A 26,734-nucleotide genomic window follows, 5' to 3' on the forward strand; every position below is an offset into this window, starting at 1 on the left:
TGTAAAAATTTTAAAATTTACATTAAAACGCGCCTTTTCAGTTTGTAAGTTGTTAGCATAGGATGTTAGGTATATAAAATATTTATACAATGGCTGTTGCTGTGTTTTCTGTATTTCCGGTTGTAAATAAATTAAGGGAACTTTTACCAACAGTGAATTTTATTGAAGTTCAAGAAACAGGTATAGTAAAATTTATATATGTTATGGCTAATATGGATAATTGGCTAGTCTTAAAACTAACCAGCAATTTTGCAAACTAAAAGCGCTGCTATTTTGAAGAAATCAGGACATTCTTGCAAAATAGCGGACAACCAGCAGCTAGTTTACAATTTAATTGGTGAGTATGCAAATTTGTTTAAGTCAGCTTACAAAATCTATTTCTGTTCTTGTTAAAGTAGAGTTTTTGGGTAGTGAATTATATAGATATACTTCTTGAATTTGGTAACTATCAACTTATTAAACTTCTCCCTACAACCGTCGTCACCTCCTGGGTTGGCTAATTATTTGGTATCCGGTTTTCTATTTTGTATTTTTTTAAGAAACTAGTAAATAATTATCCTAAGTTAATAAAAACCATATAAATATCGTACGTCTACTGGATCTGTATCTACGAAAGGAATTTCAAGAATGCAGATACAATATTGGAATATGATCAGTTTACTACGATACATATTTAAATAAACAGCAATATATTTTTATAGATCGCTACCTATATGTATACACGCGGCAGAGTCCACGTGGACTTGACCAGTATGTCACCGCAAAACACACTCCGCCCAGTCATTATATTGACCACCTGCAAATTTGTCGAATTTTAATTTACGGGATTCATCGTCTAATTTTTTACCAGAGCGGTAGTAGACCGATCTTGGAGAACAGTGCAGTCGTTATCAATAAAATAGATGCGTAATTTTATTATTTTTTTATTGTTTTTCTTCTTAATTTTTATAAGGATTATGTCTCATTTACGTGGAAAAACGTTGGAAAAAATAAAACTGCTTTTGGAAATGTTTATATAAGTAAATTATGTTATTTAAAATATTTATAGCACCATATGAATTGCTTGCTAACAGATAATTTCTTTTCCCCTTTACAGATGCCCCGTAGCTACAGAACGGCTCGATGCTCGATGTACCGTAGGTGTACAAGCACACACAATTCAACCTGCATAAATTAAGTTATAACCTCACAATTATGCTGCAAGTAAAGTTATAGAGGGTCTATTGTTAATTTATAAACTAACAATCTTGCTATTTTGAATGATTAATACTAATGGAGTTATCATATTCAGCAAAATCATAAAAGGCTATTATACAAACTAACTAAAATGACTGGTTAATATTAAAACAATAATATAAAATCCTGACATTAACCAAAACAAAAATATATAGTTTGCAAACTAACCATTTAGTTTAGAAGCTAGCTGCTGGTCACCATCCTTTGATTGCCAGCTTTGCTGCTGATAAACCTTTAAGTTAGTTTGCAAAATAGCTGGTTAGTTTTAAAACTAGCCAAGTATCCATTTTAGCCGTAACAGATTATACAAAGTAAAAAAATACTTTTTTCTGTTAATGAATAAATCAGATTTTTTGTCATTAATAATTTTACTTACAGATCCTTCACCTTTATATACAGCAGAAATTATACTAGCAGATTATGATAAAGTCGGACCTCATATACATAAACTACAAAACATTAAATGGCTTCAGGCTACATGGGCAGGAATAGACTTTTTAAAACGATACATAGATATAAAGAATCCACCAAAGTTTATTGTAACAAGAATATCAGGTCAGAATCTAGGTCAAATGATGGCAGAATATGTAGTGGCAAATGTAGTCTTTCAAGAAAGAAATTATTTTGAGGTAATTGAAAAATTTAATACCCACTTCTCTTTAAAATTAAGAGATATATTAAAAGTAACTTTAAATCCAAGATTTCATATTTTATGATCTTTTTGAATAGCGTACATTTTGGTTTAACTTTTTAAAGTGTCTATGTTTTTAATACTTCTTATGTAATTTTAATGTTTAACCACAACTTATTCACTGTCAGTTAGTATTTGAGTATTCGCGCATGTTCTCGTACGAGCATGCAGGCAATGAGAGCTCCAGCCTGGATATGTTTTTATACTCGGAGCTTCAATTGTATATATGCTATATATGCTTCAATCGTATATATGCTTTGCTATAATTGTTCAGTAAATAATCTAAGTTAGATTTTTTTTATGTGGTCTGTTCCACTGCGATCTTTTCAGATCTATTGCGGTCCTCTTCTGATTTTTAGGTTACATTCTCAAGTTATATCCATTTCAAAAGGACTATATTGCTCCATATAGCTCTTTGTTGATGGCTTATCAGTGGCGGGTAGAAAAAGAATCGCACATTTGCCAGGCTGTCGCATCGACATAAGATGTGTTCTATCGTTTCTTTTTCCGATTTACAAAATCTGCACATGGCTTCGTCTGTCAATCCCATCAGCTTTAGATGCCTATTAAGTTTACAATGCTCTATTAGTAGGCCCACTATAGCATTGACTGTCTATCTGTCTTTGCTTATCAGGTCTGCCATAAATTTTGGGAAATGTTCTACTATGAACTTTTTCGCGGAAGGATTCTGCGCCTATGTATGACACTGATGCGCATTGGTTGTCCTGCCTTTTCGTTACCATTGATTGTGGCCCTTGTGCCTATGCCGAAGTAACATTGCTACGCTTATCCATGTAAATGATCTAAGTCAACTGGGCTGGAACTCTGTAACTGAATAGCGATCGGTAGCGATGAAGAATACTGAGCTTGGCCGTACAAACTAAACAGCAAGCGACAGTATTTCTCATCGCTGCCGATCGCTATTTCGTTACAGAGTTCCACCAAAGAATATCTTAATACCCTAGAAGTCTCGTCTGGCCTCAAAATCTGACCTGTCGATGGGGCCTCGCTTTGGCGAGCGAGGCCCCAACTTCGTGGAGCCTCGCTATTTTGCTCGGAATTGAACGAATAGACGCGCGGCGTTGCCTTGTTTTGTGTGTACTTTCTTGAATAGTTTTAAATTATAGTTTTAAATTTTATCTATTGCTATAATCAGTCTTTCCGTTCTCCGCACTCCGCCAGTTTACATATAATATTATCTTATATAATTCCCGTGTTACAGTTTTCGTTACCGTACTCCTCCGAAACGGCTTAACCGATTTTGATGAAATTTTATATGTATATTCAGTAGGTCTGAGAATAGGTAGTTATATATTTTTTATACCCTTAAATGATAAGGGTAGTCCACCCCCATTTTTTTATTTTGTGAAAAAACAATATTTTAATTTTTTTTTTATTTGGCATTAAAAAATACAAACAACACTAAATTTTCACCGTTCTACTTTCATCCCCTATTTTTTAATAGGGGTTGTTTTTTTAATTTTACGAACGAAACGGCTTAACCGATTTTGATAAAATTTTATATGTATATTCAGTACGTCTAAGAATAAGTTGTTATCTATTTTTATACCCTTAACTGATAAGGGTAGCCGAGAGGGTAACCCACCCTTATTTTTTTTAGTTTTTGAAAAGAAAAAAATGTTTTTTATTTTTTTATTTGGCATTAAGAAATACAAACAACCCTAAATTTTCACCGTTCTGCTATCATCCCCTATTTTTAATAGGGGTTGTTTTTTTTTTGTTGCCATCTCCGAAACGGCTTAGCCGATTTTGATGAAATTTTATAAGTATATTGAGTAGGTCTGAAAACAGGTTGTTACATATTTTTTATACCCTTAAGTGATAAGGGTAGCCCACCCCCATTTTTTTTATTAAAAAAATATTTTTATTTTTTTTATTTGGCATTAAAAATACAAACAACCCTAAGTTTTCACCGTTCTACCATCATCCCCTATTTTTTAATAGGGGATGTTTTTTTAATTTTTGTTACCATCTCCGAAACGGCTTGATCGATTTTGATAAAATTTTATATGTATATTCAGTAGGTCTGAGAATAGGTAGTTATATATTTTTTATACCCTTAAGTGATAAGGGTAGTCCACCCCCATTTTTTTATTTTGAAAAAAAAAATATTTTAATTTTTTTTATTTGTCATTAAAAAATACAAACAACCCTAAATTTTCACCGTTCTACCATCATCCCCTATTTTTTAACAGGGGTTGTTTTTTAAGATTTTTTGTTACCATCTCCGAAACGGCTTAACCGATTTTGATAAAATTTTATTTGTATATTCAGTACGTCTAAGAATAGGTTGTTATCTATTCTTATACCCTTAAGTGATAAGGGTAACCGAGAGGGTAGCCCACCCTCATTTTTTTATTTTTGGAAAAAAAATTATTTTTTTATTTGGCCTTAAAAAATATAAACAACTCTAAATTTTCACCGTTCTACCATCATCCCCTATTTTCTAATAGGGGTTGTTTTTTTGATACCATCTCCGAAACGGCTTGGCCGATTTTGATGACATTTTATTATGTATATTGAGTAGGTCTGAAAATAGTTTGTTGTCTATTTTTTATACCCTTAAGTGGTAAGGGTAGCCCACCCCCATTTTTTTATTTTTTGAAAAAAAAATATTTTAATTTTTTTTATTTGGCATTAACCCATTTTATCCCATTGGTGCATGAATGCACCAGCAACTTATGAAAATCAAATTTCGATTAAAATATTGTTTTGGAGCCTAGATTTTTCTACCCATTCGTTGATAATAGATTTTTGTTAATAAAAATACTTATTGAGGCTTTTCTTCTCCTCGGGTAATAAAAAATACAAACGTATAAAATGTGACAAAATAAATCTGCAAAAACTATATAATGGAATTTTGAAAAATTTCCACATTTTAATAATTATTTCCATTTTTTTATTACTACTACTAATCTGTCATGATCTTCCGTTTTTATGATAAAAAGGATGATTTACCACAGTCTCTATAAAAACCTTAATTTTTCTCCAAAATATTAGTGGTGCATTCGCGCACCGCTGGTAATAAAAATAAACTAGAAGCCGAATTTTGCCGGTCTTGACAAGTTTTGACGAACGTGTGCACAGTCATAATAATCGAATAAATGCGTTATTATTAGTTTGTGTTTCGTGTTATATGCATGTAAGTTAGCTAAGATGCCTTATAAACGATTTTTGACGCAAAGACAATTAGAAGAGGAATTGGAAAGTGTTGTTTTTGAGCTGGAAAATGATAATAATGGTAAGAAATCACTTACTTACATCTATAGTTTATAATTCAATAAAAATTTTGTTTTTTATTATTAGTTGTACTGGATGCAGTTTATATACCTCCAGACACCGATGCTTTGACAGATGAAGAAGATATAGATGATGAGAATATATTGGCGGAAACGGCAAAGCCAAACGATATTGTCGGTACTTTCGAACTTCACATCCCTAGCTCTTCCAATTCTGTAGATGTCGATCAAAATGTACGAAAACAATACGATTGGGACTCTTCTGATGAAGAAACTTTAGAAACCAAAAAACGAAAAATTACTGCTTCAGTTTCCCGTAATACTGTTCTTGCACCGCAGTGGCTCAAAGGAGAAATAGAATATACACACTCTCCAATATCAACTGAACATCAAGACAAAGAAAACGTAGCTGTAGCTGTAGGTGGTAAGACACCTTTAGAAGTGTTCTTTTTATTTTTTGACGAAGAAGTGACAGACTTAGTTTTGAGATATTCACATAAATATGCTGCAGATAATAATAGACATGACTTCATAGTCTCTAAGGAAGAATTGTTAAATTTTATAGGAATAATGTATCTTTCCGGATATCACACTTTACCACAAACTTCAATGTACTGGTCCACTGAGGAAGACAAAGGTGTGGGCATAGTGAAAAATTGCATGAGTAGAAACAGGTTTTATAGTATAAAACGAAATTTGCATCTGTCTGACAATGAACAATTAGACAAAAATGATAAGTTCTCCAAAATAAGGCCTTTTGTGGACATAATCAATAGAAAAAACTTGCAATGGGGAATTTTCAATTTTCATTTATCAATTGATGAACAAATGGTGCCATATTTTGGAAGGCATTCTTGTAAAATGTTCATCAAAGGCAAGCCGGTACGTTTTGGCTTCAAGCTTTGGTGCCTATGTTCTTCTGACGGGTATTTATTTTATACAATGCCATATGCTGGGAATCAAAAAAAAATATATTCTGAGCTTGGACTAAGCGGTGACGTTGTAATGAGTTTGTTGTCTGTTATCCAAAAGCCCAGCAACCATGAAATTTTTTTCGACAATTTTTTCTCATCTTTTCGATTATTTTCTCACCTGAAAAACACTGGTTACTTTGCTACTGGAACTATCAGAGAAAATAGGACGAATAATTGCCCTCTAGAAAATAGTAAAAGTTTTTCGAAAAAAGAACGCGGCGCTTTTGATATGGCATATGATAAAGATTCGAAAGTTTCAGTTGTACGTTGGAATGATAACTCTTGCGTAACGCTTTGTAGTAACGTACATAATGTGCAACCTATAAATAAAGTCAAACGTTATAATAGAAAAGAAAAAAAAGATGTTTTTGTTCCACAGCCTAATGTAATCACACAATATAATAAATATATGGGAGGTGTGGATTTGCACGATAACGGAATAGCCAATTACAGAACCAGAATTTTGGGGAAAAAATGGTGGTGGCCTTTATTCTGTAATACTTTGGACAGTATTATGGTGAATGCTTGGAAGCTTTATAATGTTGCTAACAATAGTAAAATATCTCAAATCGATTTCAAATCATATGTTGCACTACGTCTAATGAAATCTACAAGAGTTGCTGCAGTTATTAGAAACATTCCACAATCTATTGACGAAATTCGCTTTGATAATCAAGGCCACACCATTGTTTTCCACGAAACTAAGGCTCGAAGGAGATGTAGAGTTTGCCATAATCATAGTATGTATATATGTCAAAAATGTAAGGTACATTTGCATGTTCCGTGCTTTGCTACGTATCACCAAAAGTAATAATCTTTGTTACCAGTGGTTCATACATGCACCAAATAAAAGTTGATAAATTAGTTGTTTTTGAGCGTTTTAGTGTTTTATTTTATACTTCTAAGTAGAATGTAAGATAATTCCGATGTGTTAAGTGTACTTTAGTAGGGTTTTTATCAGTTAGGAATATTTTTAGAAAAGTTTTATTTAGTTTTTTATACCAGTGGTTCGCCAACGCACCACTATTATTTTTTTTAAAAAATGAATTGGGAATTTTCCAAAACATGAAATTTGTCTTTTTATATGTATAATAATAAAAGTATTTAAAAAAAAATGTTTTTTTTTATATATTTCTATCCCCGGGAATAAATGGGTTAAAAAATACAAACAACCCTAAATTTTCACCGTTCTACCATCATCCCCTATTTTTCAACAGGGGTTGTTTTTTAAGATTTTTTGTTACCATCTCCGAAACGGCTTAACCGATTTTGATAAAATTTTATATGTATATTCAGTACGTCTAAGAATAGGTTGTTATCTATTCTTATACCCTTAAGTGATAAGGGTAGCCGAGAGGGTAGCCCACCCTCATTTTTTATTTTTGGAAAAAAAAATTTTTTTTTGGCCTTAAAAATACAAACAACTCTAAATTTTCACCGTTTTACCACCATCCCCTATTTTCTAATAGGGGTTGTTTTTTTGATACCATCTCCGAAACGGCTTGGCCAATTTTGATGAAATTTTATAAGTATATTGAGTAGGTCTGAAAATAGGTTGTCATATATTTTTTATACCCTTAAGTGATAAGGGTAGCCCACCCTCATTTTTTTATTTTTGGAAAAAAAAATAATTTTTTTTATTTGGCCTTAAAAAATACAAACAACTCTAAATTTTCACCGTTCTACCATCATCCCCTATTTTCTAATAGGGGTTGTTTTTTTGATACCATCTCCGAAACAGCTTGGCCGATTTTGATGACATTTTATTATGTATATTGTGTAGGTCTGAAAATAGTTTGTTATCTATTTTTTATACCCTTAAGTGGTAAGGGCAGCCCACCCCCCATTTTTTATTTTTGAAAAAAAAAATAATTTTATTTTTTTATTTGGCATTAATAAATACAAACAACCCTAAATTTTCACTGTTCTACCATCATCCCTATTTTTTAATAGGGGTTGTTTTTAAGTTTTTGTTACCATCTCCGATTGACCGATTTTGATAAAATTTTATATGTATGTATATTCAGTACGTCTAAGAATAGGTTGTTATCTATTCTTATACCCTTAAGTGATAAGGGTAGCCGAGAGGGTAGCCTACCCTCATTTTTTAGTTTTGAAAACAAATATTTTTTTTATTTGGCCTTAAAAAATACAAACAACTCTAAATTTTCACCGTTCTACCATCATCCCTATTTTTTAATAGGGTTGTTTTTTTAAAGTTTCTTGTTACCATTTCCGAAACGGTTTTGCCGATTTTGATGAAATTTTATTATGTATATTGAGTAGGTCTGAAAATAGTTTGTTATCTATTTTTATACCCTTAAGTGATAAGGGTAGCCATTCCCATTTTTTATATTTTGAAAAAATATTTATTTTTATTTTTTATTTTGCATTAAAAAATACAAAGAACCCAAAATTTTCACCGTTCTACCATCATCCCCCCTATTTTTAATAGGGTTTGTTTTTAATTTTTGTTACCATCCGTGAAACGGCTTTGACCGATTTTGATAAAATTTTATATGTATATTCAGTACGTCTAAGAATAGGTTGTTATCTATTTTTTTATACCCTTATGTGGTAAGGGTAGCCCACCCTCATTTTTTATTTTTTGAAAAGATAAAATGTTTTTATTTTTTTTGTTGGCATTAATAAATACAAATAACCCTAAATTTTCACCGTTCCACCATCATCCCCTATATTTTAATAGGGGTTGTTTTTTTTAAATTTTTTGTTACCATCTCCGAAACGGCTAAACCGATTTTGATAAAATTTTATATGTATATTCAGTAGGTCTGGTTTGGTTTGGTTTGGTCACAACCTATTCCTAGGGTGTTATCTATTTTTATATCCCTAAGTGATAAGAGTGGCCCACCCCAACTTTTTTTTTTTAGACAAATTTTGTATTTTAATTGTTTTATAGGGAGTGCTTATTTTTTAAGGGGTACATGTCCAAAATTTTCTTCTGGGTACACACTTTCATCACTTAAGGGACCTCTGTACAAAATTGCATACTCCTAGTCCTAGAACGGATTTTACATAAAAATTATACAAATTTTTACCCTTAGTTTTACCCCCTTAAGGAATGAATTCCAAAAATCGCTCTAATTATTCAATTACGCTACATAATAAACCTCTGTGCAAATCATCATATACATCATAATCATATTCCTTGAACAGAATTTATTGTTCCAGAACGTTCAACCCTTCATTTCACACCCTTAGAGGGCGAATTTGCAAAAATTGCTTCTTAGTGCTAAATTACGTTACATAAGGAACGTCTGCAAAATTCATACTTCTACAACCGATTTTAACAAATTTTTGTACAAATTTTCATCCCTTATTTTTTAGGGGATGCATGCCTAAAATTCGCTTCTAGGTACTCACTTTCATCATTTAAGGGACCTCTGAACAGAATTTCATACTCCTAGTCCTAGAACGGATTTTACATAAAAAATTGTACAAATTTTCACCCCAAGTTTTACCCCCTTAAGGAATGAATTCCAAAAATCACTCTAATTATTCAATTACGCTACATAAGGAACCTCTGTGCAAATTCTCATATTCCTTGAACAGAATTTATTGTTCCAGAACATTCAACCCCTCATTTCACACCCTTAGAGGGCGAATTTCCAAAAATTGCTTCTTAGTGCTAAATTACGTTACATAAGGAACGTCTGCAAAATTCATACTTCTAAAACCGATTTTAACAAATTTTTGTACAAATTTTCATCCCTTATTTTTTAGGGGATGCATGCCTAAAATTCGCTTCTAGGTACTCACTTTCATCATTTAAGGGACCTCTGAACAGAATTTCATACTCCTAGTCCTAGAACGGATTTTACATAAGAAATTATACAAATATTTTCACCCCTAGTTTTACCCCCTTAAGGAATGTATTCCAAAAATCACTCTAATTATTCAATTACGCTACATAAGGAACCTCTGTGCAAATTCTCATATTCCTTGAACAGAATTTATTGTTCCAGAACATTCAACCCCTCATTTCACACCCTTAGAGGGCGAATTTCCAAAAATTGCTTCTTAGTGCTAAATTACGTTACATAAGGAACGTCTGCAAAATTCATACTTCTAAAACCGATTTTAACAAATTTTTGTACAAATTTTCATCCCTTATTTTTTAGGGGATGCATGCCTAAAATTCGCTTCTAGGTACTCACTTTCATCATTTAAGGGACCTCTGAACAGAATTTCATACTCCTAGTCCTAGAACGGATTTTACATAAAAAAATTATACAAATATTTTCACCCCTAGTTTGACCCCCTTAAGGAATGAATTCCAAAAATCACTCTAATTATTCAATTACGCTACATAAGGAACCTCTGTGCAAATTCTCATATTCCTTGAACAGAATTTATTGTTCCAGAACGTTCACCCCCCCTTTCACACCCTTAGAGGGCGAATTTCCAAAAATTGCTTCTTAATGCTAAATTACGTTACATAAGGAACGTCTGCAAAATTCATACTTCTAAAACCGATTTTAACCTTTTGTACAAATTTTCATCCCTTATTTCTAAGGGATGAATGTCAAAAATTAGCTTCTAGGTACTCACTTTCGTCACTTAAGGAAACTCTGTACAAAATTTTATACTCCTAGAACTAACACTTTTGTACAAAATTTCACCCCCAGTTTCACTACCCTTAGGCTATACATTTCCAAAAATCGCTTATCAATGTTCAAATGCGCCACATCTGTGCAAAGTTCATACTCCTAGTAGGTACAGATTTTTTTTTGTATAATTACATCCCTTTATCTAATTACACCCCCTTATGGGTCGAATTTTAAAAAATTACTTAGTAGTGCTCATCTTAGAGAACGAATTAATATTCTCTGTATTTACTCCAGTTTCCTAATACTAGCACAGATAACACATAATCATACTAGTTAATTTTTTATTGGAATAGAAGTAATTTTTATTAGAAGGTACAAAAAAATTAAAAATCTAAAATTTTATTTTCATAGCTACGTTTTTATAGCCTTAGGCCTCATGTACTAACGAATACGAAATATATAATCAATACATATTTCTTTAAATATCGAGAAATAAAATATGTTTGGCAACACCGTACGAAATATCGCCGCGCGTAGTCCTCAAAATTTAAAATATTAGCATTTTCAGGCTTCGATTATGTTCAAAAGCGCCACCGTATGACAAATCACTAAAGCTTCCACACGAGAGTTCTTAAAACTATAATATTCTTTGGTTCCACCCCTGGCTGCCTAGTGAATAGGCTGTGTTTAACAAGTAACTCATAATTGGCTGTTGTCGCTGTCAAAGACATAACATATCAGTGATATAATAAAAAAACGAAATTAAATATTTTTTGACTACTGTGTCGTTTTCATTCATTTTTTGTCAATTAAATATTTGTTTCTATATAAGATAATATATAAGTTATTACAATATAGGTGAGAGAAAATCAGAAAAAATCTTTTTGGAACTCGGGCCCATACGTATATAATTTTAGATCTATATCAGAATTAACCATTGGCGTTTTAGGAATTGGAAGTATTGGTACCGTAAGTAAGTATATTCCTTTATGTATATGTTTAAGTATCTTTTACGAGCAAATATTATCATTAATCGCACTAATTAGCAGAAATTTGACACCAAAAGGGATATTTTTCGCTAACTTACATTGCACGCTCTAATATCAAACAAAAATAATCATCATATATATAATATTTATATGGTGAATCTTATCGATTGTCATTTCTAAGCCAATTTGACGCCATTTTTTTGAAAGATCGTACTCTATAGGGTGTTTCATGGCGATGGCACGTTAGACGTTTATGGAGATGACGACCGGTGATAGAATTTTTTTGAAAATTTGGATTTTTACAAAAAGACACCTGCTCCATCTATCTAAAATATTTTCAGCGCGTTACAATGTTGCCGCATCGTTTGAAAAGTGGTAGCATCTTTCTTATTTTAAATGGAACACCCGGTATATTATTACATTTCTGGAAACTACTTTCATATCTCATAATTTTTCTATCATACTAACCTATACTTATCTCTAACATTTTTTGAGATAATAAATAAAACATAATATGTAAAATTAACAAAAACATGATCTTGAATAAGCATTGGTATATAAAATCTTTGGTAAAATCATGAATTGAACATTTTAAAAGGTGAAATTTGAGTTATAAATTAACGAAAGTCTATATATTCGATCTATTTAAATCAACTCACTCATTGGAATTCCACAGGGAGAGACAAAAAATATTTATTTCTGTTTGTTATAAAATTGCCGAAATCTTTATTATTTGAAATTCAACCCTATGTATATTATTTAAAAAATCAAAAGACTAATAAAATAGTTTTTCAACGATATGATATATCATGTTCCTAAACCTTCCTTTATAGTCTCATTTCAAAAATTTCGTTACTATGGCAATTTTAGAAGTTTTGGAAGCAAACCCTAATTGATACTTATAAAGTTTGAATATCTGACTGATCTGGTAACGATTTTCTTTAAACGAACTATAATAGAATTATTATCTTTTAAATGGCCTCACTGAAGAAACCAGGTTTAGGTATAGGAACATGATATATCGTTGAAAAGCAAATAAAATTTTTTTTATTTGTGTTTGGATTTTTTTAATAATATTCATAGGCTGGAATTTAAAATAACAATGATTTGAGCGATTTTATAACAGAAATATTTTTTTTTCATCTCCCTCCAAATTTCAGCTTTCAATATGCCAAATTTATGATTTAACCTAAGGATTTAACCAATGCTTATTCAAGATCAGGATTTTGTTAATTTTACACGTTTTATTTTTTATCGTAACTCTAGTTGAAATTGGTTTAGGTTAGTATAATAGAAAAATTATTAGATATGAAAGTAGTTTTAAAAAATGTAATAATATACCAGGTATTCCATTTAAAATGACAAAAATGCTACCACTTTTAGTATGAAGCGGTAACACCGTAACGCGGAAAAGAATTTAGACAAATGGAGCAAGCGCCTTTATGCAAAAATCCAAATTTTTAAAAAAATTCCATCACCGGTTCTTATTAAATATTTAGAAAATAAATTAATTATTTAGAGCAATTTTTACAAATTTTCAGTCGGTAAAACGTTAAAATATTTGGGTGCTACAGTTTATGGATATGGTAGAAGAGAATCACTGTCTTTAGAAAATGAGGAATACCAACATATTAGCCAATATTTTAATACAGCCAATCTCAAAGAAATTCTGTCTAAAGTTGATTATGTAGTTAACGTCTTACCCTCTACACCTGAAACAAATGACATTTTAGGCAACGGAATTCTAGAGAATTGTAAAGGTGAGTTATGTCTAATGTTCAAAGTCTTGGTTTTGTGGCAAATTGTAAACCTTCTATTTTTAATTAATTAATTATAAACTCACGATAATAAGACATGAACGTAATCGCGCGTCCACCACATCTTGCACCACCTTGTATATGTTTTTGGTATCTACAAGTTCCTTTATACAGGGCGTTTCAAAAGATGTGCCATTCGCGTGGGGGGATTCCTTACGTAAAAATATAATATATTTTTTTTATATCAACATACTACATAGGTCCGATTCTGCTGTGCTTCATAGTAACAAGGCGGTAAAGTCTTCATTTTTTCTCGATTTATTGTAATTTTCTTCCAAGTGCTTTTAGCGATTGGCATGAAATTTTGGGGGTAAAAGTTACTATAAGTTCGATATATTTGATTGCTAAAAAAGCGTCGACACATTCATCAGGGACGTGCTTATGGGTTATAACTGGAATATTTTTCTAAAAACAAAACATGTACGCCATTGACTTTTTTTTTTCTATTGTTATCAAAATTGTGTAGACTGTTCAATGCCAATTAAAAGTTGTCTCTATATATTTTTTCGATTTCGATCTCCTTGATGAGATAAACGCATTTTTGTTAATTTGCCATAACCCAAGTCTAATAGCAACCTTTAATTTTTTTTAATATTATTAATTGGCCAAAGTGTTAAATAAGTATTCATTGATTCCTCATCAAAAAATATGAAAAAAGTCCCTATAACATGGGTGCAGAAATGCATAGTTTTAGAGTTACAGGATGTTATAATTTTTAAAAAATCGGTCTTTTGTAATTATCTTAAATATCTACCATTATTATTGGAATTTGCTGTACGTAGCACTAAACATCATTGTTATAAATTTTAATAAAATTTAATAATAAATTAGATTAAATAAATAATTTATTTATTATATTTTTATTAATTGTAATTAATAAAAGTGCGTTTATCTAAAGAAGATCAAAATCGACAAAATATCAAGATACAACTTTTAGTCGGCATTAAAAGGTCTACACAATTTTGCTAAAAACAGAAAAAAGTCAGTAGCGCATATGCTTTCTTTGAAAATCGAAAAAAAAAATGAAGACTTTAACCCCCTGTAACTACGAAACAAAGCAGACTCGGACCTATGTTGATATAGAAAATAATTTTTATTTTTACGAGAGATGGCACATGTTTTTTGGAACACCCTGTATAGAGAAATCTGTGACAAGATTGCGACGTGCATTCCACAACAACTTTTATTTATTTTCCTATACCGGGTGCGTCTCTAAACTGGCTCACCCCTATAACTTTATTTTTGTAGTTACAAAAACGAAATTTGATATGTTAGAATATGACATAAATTAGGATTGATTGACGTATTCAATTTTTTATTCAAAAACTTTTGATTTTTAAATGGCACTCCCGGTATTTTTTTACTTTATTCGACAGAAAATGACACTCTCAATAGAATGACATATCATAATATGTCAATTTTTGACATTTTCGCATATGGTTTATTTGAAATTATAACTTGCGATTCGTAAGGAAAATTTGACTGGAAATACCAAGTGTGTGGTATCAAATTATTCGTAAAAAATGCTTTTTCCAATTATGCTAATGAGCCACCCTCGTTCCATTTGAAAAATTGAGATATGATTAAAAATACGATTTGAGCATTTTCTAACGCCAGGACAAGACACTAAAAACACTAGACGATTAAATCTATTTTTCCAAGGGTCCTTGATAAAGAATTAGTGTTTCAAAGATAGCCATGGCACTCTAGATTGAATTTTAAAATACAGTTTTTTATTAAGCGAGAATGTCAAAAGTTGACATATGGTATGTCATTTTATTCAGAATGTCATTTTCTAGCGAATAAAGTAAAAAAATACCGAGGGTGCCATTTAAAAATCAAAAGTTGTAGTCATTTCGGGTGAAATAGGAAGTGACCAAAAACAATTGAATACGCCAATCAATCCTAATTTATGTCATATACTAACATACCAAATCTCGTTTTTCTATTTGAAAAAATAAAAAAGTTATAGGGGTGAGCCACTTTTGAGACGCGCCCGGTATATAAATAAATATTATTATTAATAATAATAATTTGTTTATACAGGGCGAGTCTTAAATAAGTGCAAATATTTTCAGGGCTGGTAGATCTCGATAAAAGAAACATATTTTCTCTTTATCATTTTTCAGATAAATCCAAAATAACCGAGTTATTTAAGTTTGAAAATTAAAAAAAAAATTATTTTTTTTGAAAAAATTTTGAGAGCCACCGGATTTTTTCTGTATTTGCATCCCTTTTAGTGCCGTAACCATAGAGTAAAGCCGTAATTATGGTAATATCAGAGATTCAGAAATTATACAGTGGGAAAATTTGCGGTGAACAGGCAGTAAAAAGTTTTCGAAAAATATACAGGGAAATTTAAAAGAAAATGCGCGATTTTCAACATCTCTGTTTTGCGAAGAAAAAACTCATAGACGTGTTTCTGGGGTATAAATATACCACCAGTGAAAATATTTGCACTTATCTAAGACTCACCCTGTATTGGACTTTCAGGAAGAAATACAGTATTTATAAACGTTGGAAGAGGCAATGTAATCAAAGATGCTGAAATAATACGTGCTCTAAAAGAAAAATGGATCTCTGCAGCTATCTTAGATGTTATCGAAAAAGAACCTCTGTCAGAGGATAGTCCACTTTGGAAATTAGATAACGTAAGTTAATTGATACATATACAGTGTCCTGCAACAGTGCGTCGGGCACCTATATGTCCTTTAATAAAAAACTTAGTAATTTCGTTTAAGTGTAGCTCTAAACTGTGTACTAATATTTCTTTTTCTGCACTGGAAACAAAATTTCTATTATCTTGCTGGACCCTGTATACATTGTTTGTGATAAAAACTGCATATTTTAGGTTTTTATAACACCGCACATATCCGGCAGTAGTCGTGCTCACGATATAGCCCAACAATTCAAGACCAACTATGAGAGATATCAGCAAAATCAGCCACTCATCTATCAAGTAGATTATGAAAGGGGTTATTAACTTTACTTCAAAATTAATAACTATAAGTTTAATTATTCACTTAATCCACTGTATAGGTACAAAATAAATAATATCATTATACTTTATGTCTTATAATAAATAAAAAAAAAACATAGTTGTTCCTCAGTATCTCATTTAACACTTTTAAAATATATATTTTACCAATAGATTCACTCTAAGCTCAAAAACACTTTTAAATATGAGTTCCCAATGAAGATATTATTCCTACATAGACTGTGTAATGAGAGAATCTGCGATCGTGACAGCTGTGTCTGTCATTTTAATTCACAGGTAAACTATATTTTCTGTCATTTTTGGATGACGTCTGTAGAAATCTACCCTGACTCGTTGAACAGACTATAGCATTTTTCAGCTTATAATGATCGCATTGCACGAACTTTTATAGAACCAATAATTACCTTTACTGAGATAATATAAAAGGATAAATACACTTCAAAGCCCCATTAACAGAGCGAATGAACTTATTGGAATGTTCGAGGGAGCTGACGCTTGCCTAACGCTCATTTCCCAAGTGTCCAGCAGTTGAGACAGAGAGAAATGTTTCGGAAGCTTCTTAACTCTAGCCTGCAAAGAACCAAAACACATATTAATTATATACTAAGAGACTTCCTACGCCTATTTAAAAATAAGTATATTTCTTTAAATTCTAGACATTCAGTTTTAAGACACTTTGTGTACATAAATAAAATTATTGATTTTTAAAATATTATTCGCAAACTAGAGAAAGGGAAATCCGACGACGAACGGAGATGATATAGGTGTTAGGGAATAGCTTTTAGACCACCGTCTAAAAGTTTCCATATGGCAACAAATCAAAATTTTATATGAAAATATTTCAAATAAATTCAGGAGGCAATGTGTTAAATCTAAATTTAAAAAATGTAAATAGAACTGATATAAAATGTTATATAATTGATAAAATTATATGACAAGATAAAATTCCAAAAACTAGAGATTTTCTATTCGAATATTCTTTGCTTTAATCATCAAATTACACTATTTCAAATATTTTTATGTACTTTTATATTGTAGGTACAACGATACATATGACTTTATCAATTACGTATTTACTTAACAACGCATAAAGATAAATTCAAAATAGTTTGGAAATTTTGAAAATATATTTAAAATATCTAATTAAGTACTTAAGTAAATTGAAGTGTTCTACAAATATGACTTTTAAACTTCAATTCGATTATTTTTTGTTTAAACAAACCCCCACTTACACAAATTAAATCTAGAGTAATGTCCTGAGATTAAGCTTTATATAGCTAAATATGTATCTACGGTAGCGGATCTGGATTCAGAAATTAACATGATGTAATATTCACATACTATTGAAAAATGATAATAATAATTTTAATTATAATTTAAAGGGTAAGCTGGGGGAAAACATACGATGTCCCAAAACTGACTTTTACAGAGAAAACTGATTTAATGTTGCCAAATACCATACAATCGAAAAAAAAACGGCGTCAGCGACGGCTATGAAATGAAGATCGCTGTCATTTTATATAGAAAATTATATGGCAAATGTCATCGATCGTCATTTCAAAGCCAACCGGACGCCGTTTTTTTTCCGGTCATACGGTATTATGTTAAAGATACAAAAATGTATTATTGTATGCGTTAGTATTTAGACATGGTTTGTTATATCCAGTTACAATTTAGCGTTTAGGTTGATTATTTAAAAATTCCTTTAAAAGAGCATCATTGATTTTTCCTCTTCCCTTCATTTTTAATTAGAGCAAAGAAAATATGTTTGAAAATCAGCTGATTTTTTAAATTTTATTCTAAATTTTCTCGTTTTTTTCGCATTATTCTCGAGAAAAAGAGAGCAAGAGAAAAATAGACAAAAAGAAAAAAAATATTCAGAGTTATTCAGAACACGTTATCCTTCTTTCTGGGCATATTTATATTTTAAGAGTATGTACCTATTAACAATACATACTACAATTTCCTAATTAAAATGTAAATCAGTAGCTACATCTATATAATGGAAGTATAATAGTATACTCTGCGAAATCCCCGAAAACCTGACTTCGACGACAAAGAGGCAAAGAGCCGTAGTTTTTCTGGTGTTAAGTACTGTCACTTGCGAAATATCTATTAAATATAGAGTATCATAAATCTATAGAGAGAGGAAATACAACTACGCCACTTCTGGTTAAACAGAAAGTATCAGTTTTAGATAGAAAGAATACCTGAACACAACCTTAAAACTATCAAACTTGTAGGTATCTAAATCGAATCCTAGAAAATTTTTAATGAACCATTTGCTTAAAAAACCTTGTAGATGACCAACACACTATTGCAAAACCCTATTTGTAAAATTTTTATTTTTTAATATGTACTGATAAAACTTTTCTTACCAGAAGAGCGGTCTGGACATCTGATAAAAATTTGGTTGCATTATACTCGTGAGACGCCATATGACATGTCGGCGATTCTTTAGGATATTCCTCTGGTATCATTAATGATATCGGCGGAACGCATGGAAGATTTCTACGGAATAAAATTCAAATAATCATATATAAAATAACAGTTATGCAGTTATTTACTTATCGTCAAGCCAGCAGGTTAACTGAATACACTTCGAACCAGGTTGCTGATTGGGATCCAGACTAACTTTAAACCGTTGATCTAACCTAGCAATTTCTCCTTGTAGAACATCGGGAATCTCGCTAGTAGGTTCTTCAACACTCAATTTTTTTAATGGCGGTACTAACCTGTAAATAATTGCAATGTGATTATTATATTGTATGATGTGAAAACACTCCTCGAAAAAGGGGAGAGTAAAGGAACCAAGAAACAGCCTGGCAAAAGAAAAAGCCAACCTCAGCTCCGGCAAGGAGAAAAAAGCCAGGATGGAAAGTCATCCAACACCGCGAGGCAAGCTGAGAGGTATTACCACAGAACAGATACAAATCAGAAATTTCACTGAACGTCGGTGCTTTTCAAGTGTGTTGTAAGAATTCCGTTCCTCGCGCACAGATTTCATCCTCCTGCGCGCCGCACAGCCACAAAATATACACCATACAGAAGCGACAAAGAGATTTGCTTCAAAATTTTTAGGAGGGGATAATGCTGGTTAACTGTCAAACGTGACGTCACAGAATTATACACCAAAAAAAATTCACGACCGCAGGTATAATTATTTCTAGATATTATGCATAAAAGACTAAAAAATATATTTCATAATTATTTATTTATTTTTAATTCTAAATAAAAATACTGATTTAAATCCCTCTAGTTTTTAAAACTAAATAAACCTGCCTTTCATCGTTTTCTATTAAAATCTAACAATTTTCTTTCAGTGTGAAATGCTGTTCAAGGCGCACGGATGTCAAACGTGACGTCACGCAATTAGTTCCCATTTGACCAATGCTATTCAAAGCTCTTTGTCGCTTCTGTATGGTGTATATTCTGTGGCACAGCTGATCATTAGTTGATGGCTTTAAACGAGCCAGGGTCGAACTCAGATACGTGTGAATCGTGACAGGAGCGTATTTCGTTTTTTAACAGTATTTATTTGAAAAAAGTAAGATTTAGTAGTGACAAAATAAATAATGTGTAAAAATAATACGAAAAATCATGCCAATTGATTCAAATGTTTAAAGCGTTATTTTACAAAAAAAAGTGTTCATTGAGTTGAGTCATTGTTTTGTATCTCGTTTTTCTAGAAATAAACATTAATATTTAATTTTCAAAGAGAATAATCACAAAAATAATTCGGACAAGGTGGGTTTTGTGGCAGTATGATACCGTATGATCGAGAAAGAACGGCGTCAGCGTTGGCTTTGAAATGAAGATCGCTGTCATTTTATATGTAAATTTATATGGGAAAGTCATCGATCGTCGTTTCCCAGCCAACTGGACGCCGTTTTTTTTTCGATCATACGGTATTATACCGTATGATCGAATAAAAACGGCCTCAGCGATGGCTATGAAATGAAGATCGCTGTCATTTTATATGGGAAATGTCATCGATTGTCATTTCATAGCCATCGCTGACGCCGTTTTTATTCGATCATACTGTACTTGTGTAAAGGGGCCTAGGAAAAAATGCAGGATTTGCAATAAGTAATAAGGATTTTGCTGCAGTAACCTAATTTGTAGTGAATTTTTTATAGGAATAAGCGACTTTTAACTGCAGTTTGGGACCCTGTTTATGTAAATTTCAGGGTCCCACTATAAGCTTGACGCTGTCATGATTTTATGATTCAGCAATTTTATTTTTTTTCAATACAAACCTTCATTTGAAAATGTAGACAGAATATAATAAAAACAATTTGACTGAAATAAAATAACATTTTATTTGTTATTATAAATATGTAAAAATTATACATATAATCCTAGCAATGTGATATTAGGTACAAAATCTAATACAATTACTTAAATGTAAATGATCCTAAAATTTATTAATACAAATGAAAAATTAAAAAAAAAGAATAGATAAATATATATCATCTAACTAAACTTACTTGCTAATTAAAAATATCTAAAAAAAAATCTGTATTTAAGAACCTATCGTATTTAGAAACATATCTATATAAAATAAAATCTGCTTCAACTTCTTTTAAAAAATACATAGTGTTGTATTTGAAATAACAAAGTTTTTATGTAAAGTAAATACTTAAAATAGACCAGCAATTTTTGATACCCCTCTATACATTTAAGGATGCAATACATTTTTTTAGTAAAGTTTATTTCTCTGGCTTCAAAGTCAGCACAAGAATTAACTCTTAAAAATTAATGTACAGGATGTTGACAAACTTTGTTATTATAACATGCATATTTAAATGTATTTAAATATCTCAAAAACCAAACCTTTTAAACATATTAAACCCTTATAATAAATACCTTATTTTATGTCCAAGAATCCCAAAGTGAAATAAAATACCGTGTGTTCCATAAGAAAAAATATAACTTTGGTATGGATCTTAGTCCTGACACACCCTGTACATTTTAAAATAATTTTAAATTAAGTACATTGTCTTTCCACATATACCCATAAAATATTTTGTTTCTATATCTTTACGTTTTCGTATAATCAACCAAGATGAATGAGGTGCGCCACCCTGTATTCAGCCTTGTGTTTATAAAATATTTTACTGACCTTCAGATGTAACTTCCTTGGATGTTGATGGAATAGCGATTACATCTGGTGAAGTAGATTCCGAAACAGCTGAAAACATAAAAAAATATTTATTGAAAATTGGAATTCTATACCCTATATCGGTATGGCAGTTCAGATTTATATTCAGCATTGTGTTTAAAAGGTAATAGTATTTTACTCACCTTCAGATGTAACTTCCTTGGATGTTGATGGAATAGCAATTACATCTGGTGAAGTAGATTCTGAAACCGCTGAAAACATAAAATAAAATATTTATTGAAAACTGGAATTCTATACCCTATTGCATTGTGTTTAAAAGGTTAAAAAAAATAGTATTTTACTCACCTTCAGATGTAATAGGAACAGCAGGAATAGTAGCTTCAACTTCCATCATGGAATTGTCTACAAAAATATATTTATTTAATTTTTTTGAGCATAACACAAACACAATTTTAAGAGGCAAAATTGAAAGCTAAATGTTATTGTCAAAAGTTTTTGTTTTTCAGTAATATAGTATTTGTCATAAAAATATTGAAAATATTACACAGAACCACCACGAACAGACTGAAACTGGATTTTCTAAATGCCTATCTATAAACTATTTTTGTTTATTTAAATGTTCGTTTGTGCAAGTGTATAAATCGATTGTGCAGATAAACAAGCAACTGATGATTTGAAAAAAATTACAAGTAAAATGAAAAACAATGCTTATGAACCCACCTGACATCAAAAAGTTGGAACAGCAAATTTCTTTAGACGGCTTTGAGACATTCCCGCAAACATGGTAGGTTGAAAGTGTTTTCCACAAACTCTATACCCTCTATGCAAATCTATAGGTGATTTTGCTCTAAAATCATGCCTGTTGCAGTTCTTAACCCACTCAGAACATCTAGAATTTATTAAAATATTTTTCGTTATTTAATAGATGATTGTACATACATGAGTCTGTCAAAAACTTTAGAATTTCTAAAAAATCTTACTAGATTGTTTAAAATTCTAGAGGAAACATTCCTTATTGTGTAGATAAAAAATATTTATGTACCTTTTTGGATCCAATGGGAATGAAAAGAAGCTAAGACCCATATCAGTCTCCGTATTGCTTAAACAGCCGGGAACACAGCAGTAACGAAGGCCCATTATAAACAAAATTGTCAAACAAATATAGTCACAAAATATCACAAACACACCACAAAGTAAATTAAAATTATTTTAATTTACTTTTCCGTTAATTTACTTTTCCGCCCGTTCATATGACATTCATATTTTTAGGTTAGAAATGTTGAGCAACGTTGTCAGTTGTCAGATTTTAACAAAGAAATTCCTGAATCTTTAATTACCATTGCAATAATAATTTTTTTATATTTAGCAGTAAAGCAAAATAGAGTGCAAAACTGACGATGCCCGTTGGTTTTATTTATTCTAAAATCAATTTCAATTGTTTTGGTTTAAATATTTCAATGATAATATTTTTTAACTTTTTTTGTGCAGAAAATGAGGTAAATTTTTGTTACATTTCGTACTACGTCGCAAAATGCTGCACTCAAGGGACGTTGCCATGCGCGTTTTTCGTAATAATAATGTTAATTTTTAGGCATATTTTAATTTTCCAAATATATCAAATTCCTCATAATTATGTATATTCGGTAATTCTTGTATACTTGCGTCACTTATTTCGTGAAAGAAATGCTAAATGAGTGAAGAAATGTGGCCGTGGGATTATAATATAAAAATAATTTTTCAAGTACTGAGAATTATGGGTTACCTTGGCAACCTCACAAAAACCTTGCGCATGGTTTTGTGCCGCCTGCGCGCATATAACATAAAAAATAAAATCTTGACAACGGAAATCCCATAAGTGAAATTTCTGATTTGTATCTGTTCTGTGGTATTACTAGCTTTGCCGCTATTGCTGGACAAGTGAAAATGACGGTGCTGCCAAAAAATTACTCAGAGGTTGCAGTGACCACTACCAGCCAAACAGCTCTAGAAGAGGCTAGACAAAGTAGTAGCGAGCGGATTGCAACGCAACGATCCACAAAATATGGGTGAGCTGCGTTTTGCGGGGTTACACTTTCGGGTGGGCATGCTCCTCATAGATTGTGCAACTCAAGAATCGGCGGATTGGTTGGTGGAAGCCGCACCTAAGCTTAAGAATTGGCAGGGGTCGGGACTGGTTACAGTAAAGGGAGAAAACATCCCAAAAGAGGCGACCATCACGGTCTTTCTACCGAGAGAGAATCAAAGGGAAACCCACCAGCTACCTGCTGAGCCTTATCCAAGGGGGACTCATGGGGACTCAAGGGAACCTGACCATGGAGTCCCATGGTTCCCACAATAGAAATTGACCGCAAATCCAAGGAGGCAATAGAGAAAGAGGGATATATCTTCTAGTATAGATTCGGAACAGCACCAGTATTAGGTCTAAGGAGACCAAGTTTAAGAGGTGGAGAAAATGGAAACAAATCCTCCAACCTCTATCTCAGGGGTACCTCAGCCGGAGACAAGCTCTTCGACTGTGAAGGGCACGGAGGGCCAACCTCAACCGTGGAAGGGTGTATACCATCAGAGGACAGATTTTAAAGTCTATAAGAGACCAGCAAGTAGACGACGAAAACAGATAACTGAGAAACGACTATACCCGCACTATTGTTAGTCGGTGCTTGGCAGTGGTCGCGCTATTAGAATTCAAAGGAGAAAATAAGTTCAAAAATCGATATCTTGAAATCCATTAAAAATAATGTAATTGATGTAGTTTTTTTCAAATTTGCTTAGTGTTTCTGCTATATTTTCTTCGCAGCTGGTATGTGAAAATCCTTACAAACAAAAAATGTTCGCGATTGCTTAAAATTGCCATGCACTGTAAATAAAGAGTTTTTTTTATTTTTTGAATGAACAAAACAATCCTACCAATGTTTTCTCATTTTTGGCGAAGATCCAAACTTCAAAACAAAAAAAGAAAGTTTCAATATCTAAAGTGGTTCTTGAGTTATCACGTGTTACTGACGTTTTTTCATTATAAATAAACTGGATACCCTAACAATGTTGTTATAACACCGTCGCACTTTTCTCTCTCCAACTTAATAAGATCCCATAAAGATTCACTTCCACACAAGTAAATACCGACCCAAGAACGAGGCTAGCCGACCCGGTATATAAAGAAAGTATTTTTTTTTACTCACTTAAACTCAGGTCCAAATAATGCATCTAAGGTAGGTCCAAAAGTACGATGTAAGGTATGATTAATAACTGGACTTTGAAGATTTTGACCTACAGCATCTAACAAAGGATGGAATACATGTGGTTCCTAAAGAAATAGATAATATGAAGTTTTAACATAATTTAAATCAACATTTAAAATGTTAATACTTACTCTAAATGGTAAGTGTGGCGCTGAAGTAGCATTAACAGAACCATCACCTCTCTTAAAGTCGATTTTTTCCAAGACTATTTCACATTTAATTAATGTATCCAGGGGCATTCTTTGTTGTGGATTGGAAAGAATTTCTAGTAATTTCTTCATTTTGCTCATTTTCTCGACATCTAAAAATAAGATGCTTCACTTAACATCAAAACAAAATTATTTTACAAACTCACCATCATTGCCCATTTTAGCAATCATTTTTCTTAATGGTTCAATATATTTGCTGAGTTGCCTAACCTATAAAAAAACAATTTAAAATAAAAAAATGTTACTTTGATTTAATTCAATTGGCAATTATGTTATAGTACCTAATATGACAGTTTTTAATTTTTACCCTTTAAATAATACAAAAAAAAACAAAGCTAGCCTGTCGAACGAGTAAATATTTAGACAGATGACATCCAAAAAATGACTTAAAATATAATTTACCTGTGAATTAAAATGACAGAGAATACAACAAATGTGACTGTCATTGACCCTCTTGGGAGAGACTTTAATACACTCTTACGCTTATAAATATTTTCATAAATATCTTAAGACATTTTATATGGTTATTATTTTAAAGACTAAATGATATGGCAATTATTACCTTTTCTCTATAAGCCTGTTCATCAGTCATTGGTCCGCCAGCACCCATAGGACTTTGACCTGGCTGACCTGGTGTGTTTAGAGAACCTCCAGGACTGGGGGCCATACTAGGAGGCCTAGGGCCACCCATCATCCCCATGGGCGTGCCTGGACTAGGTACTAATGCTGGTGACGCACTAGGTTGTTGAGACATACCTAAAGAAAAATTAGTCTCATAATTATAAACTATTACATCAAGTAACTTCTAGTTTCAAATTATAATGCTGAAGGACATACCGCTACTAGCTGGAGATTGTGCTGACTGCTGTAGAGGTGACTGAACAAAAATTTGATTTGGCCCTGGTTGTCTCACATATCCTCCACCACCCATCATAGGTGGATTCAATAACATCGCGTTGGGTGGATTTGGTTGCCTAGGTTGTTGTATTTGTTGAATGGGACCTCCTATTTAGTAAATTTAAACTATATTTCTATCTCTAAATTTAACAGCGAAGAACAATAAGTTGACCTACCCATCATCTGGTTACCCATTGGTCCTTGCATGGATCCTGGACCCATTTGCATACCGCCGGGTCCCATTTGACCTGGACCCATTTGACCTTGAGAAACGACTGCGCCTTGCATCTAACATAATAAGCATTGTAGATAAAGCTTTTTTTATAAGAATTATAAATAGTACCTGCATCTGGCCACCCATTTGCCCGCCCATTTGGCCACCAATTTGTCCCTGAAGTTGCATAGGTATTTGCCCAGGCATCTGATTTCCTCCTGCTATGCCCATGGACTGCATATGAGGGACCTGTATTTTCATAAAGTTTTATTAAATGTTACTTTGGAACAATTTAATAAAATACATATTTTAATATGATCTAGCATTTGTAAGATTCTGTTGTAACCCAATATATTATATTGGGTCGCAAAAGTAATATGCTGCCAATAACAACAAGAGAGTGTAAAAAAATAGAGTGGATACGACAAAAGACCCAGGTTATAGATGTCTTCCGCAGAATCAAATTCCTCAAGTGACAATAGGCGGGACACATGACAAGAAGGACCGACAACAG

At 32.0% G+C, this 26,734-nt stretch overlaps 2 protein-coding genes and 1 long non-coding RNA gene across 4 annotated transcripts in view; 1 reads left to right on the forward strand and 2 right to left on the reverse strand.

Moving 5' to 3' along the window:
* On the forward strand, positions 1-16,636 carry LOC115885562 (glyoxylate/hydroxypyruvate reductase A-like). The gene is made up of 6 exons (XM_030904517.1): positions 1-180; positions 1,615-1,865; positions 11,591-11,705; positions 13,263-13,481; positions 16,032-16,189; positions 16,390-16,636. Exons 1-6 carry the CDS (start codon positions 90-92, stop codon positions 16,519-16,521), a joined length of 966 nt encoding a protein of 321 aa, XP_030760377.1. The 5' UTR covers positions 1-89; the 3' UTR covers positions 16,522-16,636.
* The window catches only part of LOC115885553 (mediator of RNA polymerase II transcription subunit 15), a 21,580-nt gene continuing 11,443 nt past the window's right edge, over positions 16,598-26,734 (reverse strand). Inside the window, exons 5-14 of the mRNA XM_030904510.1 lie at positions 26,350-26,469; positions 26,183-26,294; positions 25,947-26,114; positions 25,672-25,865; positions 25,256-25,319; positions 25,032-25,201; positions 24,841-24,965; positions 19,104-19,271; positions 18,915-19,047; positions 16,598-17,106 (exon numbers count right to left, since the gene is read on the reverse strand). Coding sequence (XP_030760370.1) covers positions 16,975-17,106; positions 18,915-19,047; positions 19,104-19,271; positions 24,841-24,965; positions 25,032-25,201; positions 25,256-25,319; positions 25,672-25,865; positions 25,947-26,114; positions 26,183-26,294; positions 26,350-26,469 — 1,386 coding nt within the window. The 3' untranslated portion in view covers positions 16,598-16,974. The remainder of the gene's footprint in view (positions 17,107-18,914; positions 19,048-19,103; positions 19,272-24,840; positions 24,966-25,031; positions 25,202-25,255; positions 25,320-25,671; positions 25,866-25,946; positions 26,115-26,182; positions 26,295-26,349; positions 26,470-26,734) is intronic.
* LOC115885570 lies at positions 21,315-22,391 on the reverse strand. 2 transcript variants are annotated; one of them, XR_004050764.1, is made up of 4 exons: positions 22,382-22,391; positions 22,007-22,063; positions 21,844-21,912; positions 21,315-21,730 (listed from the first exon to the last, which is right to left on the reverse strand). It is a non-coding gene; the product is annotated as an uncharacterized LOC115885570 (long non-coding RNA). The 2 variants fall into 2 exon arrangements; XR_004050761.1 differs by lacking the exon at positions 22,382-22,391 and having other exon boundaries at positions 22,007-22,375.

This window comes from Sitophilus oryzae, unplaced genomic scaffold (assembly GCF_002938485.1).
Source record: "Sitophilus oryzae breed Bouriz unplaced genomic scaffold, Soryzae_2.0 scaffold_111_pilon_pilon, whole genome shotgun sequence".
Lineage (NCBI taxonomy): Eukaryota > Metazoa > Arthropoda > Insecta > Coleoptera > Curculionidae > Sitophilus > Sitophilus oryzae.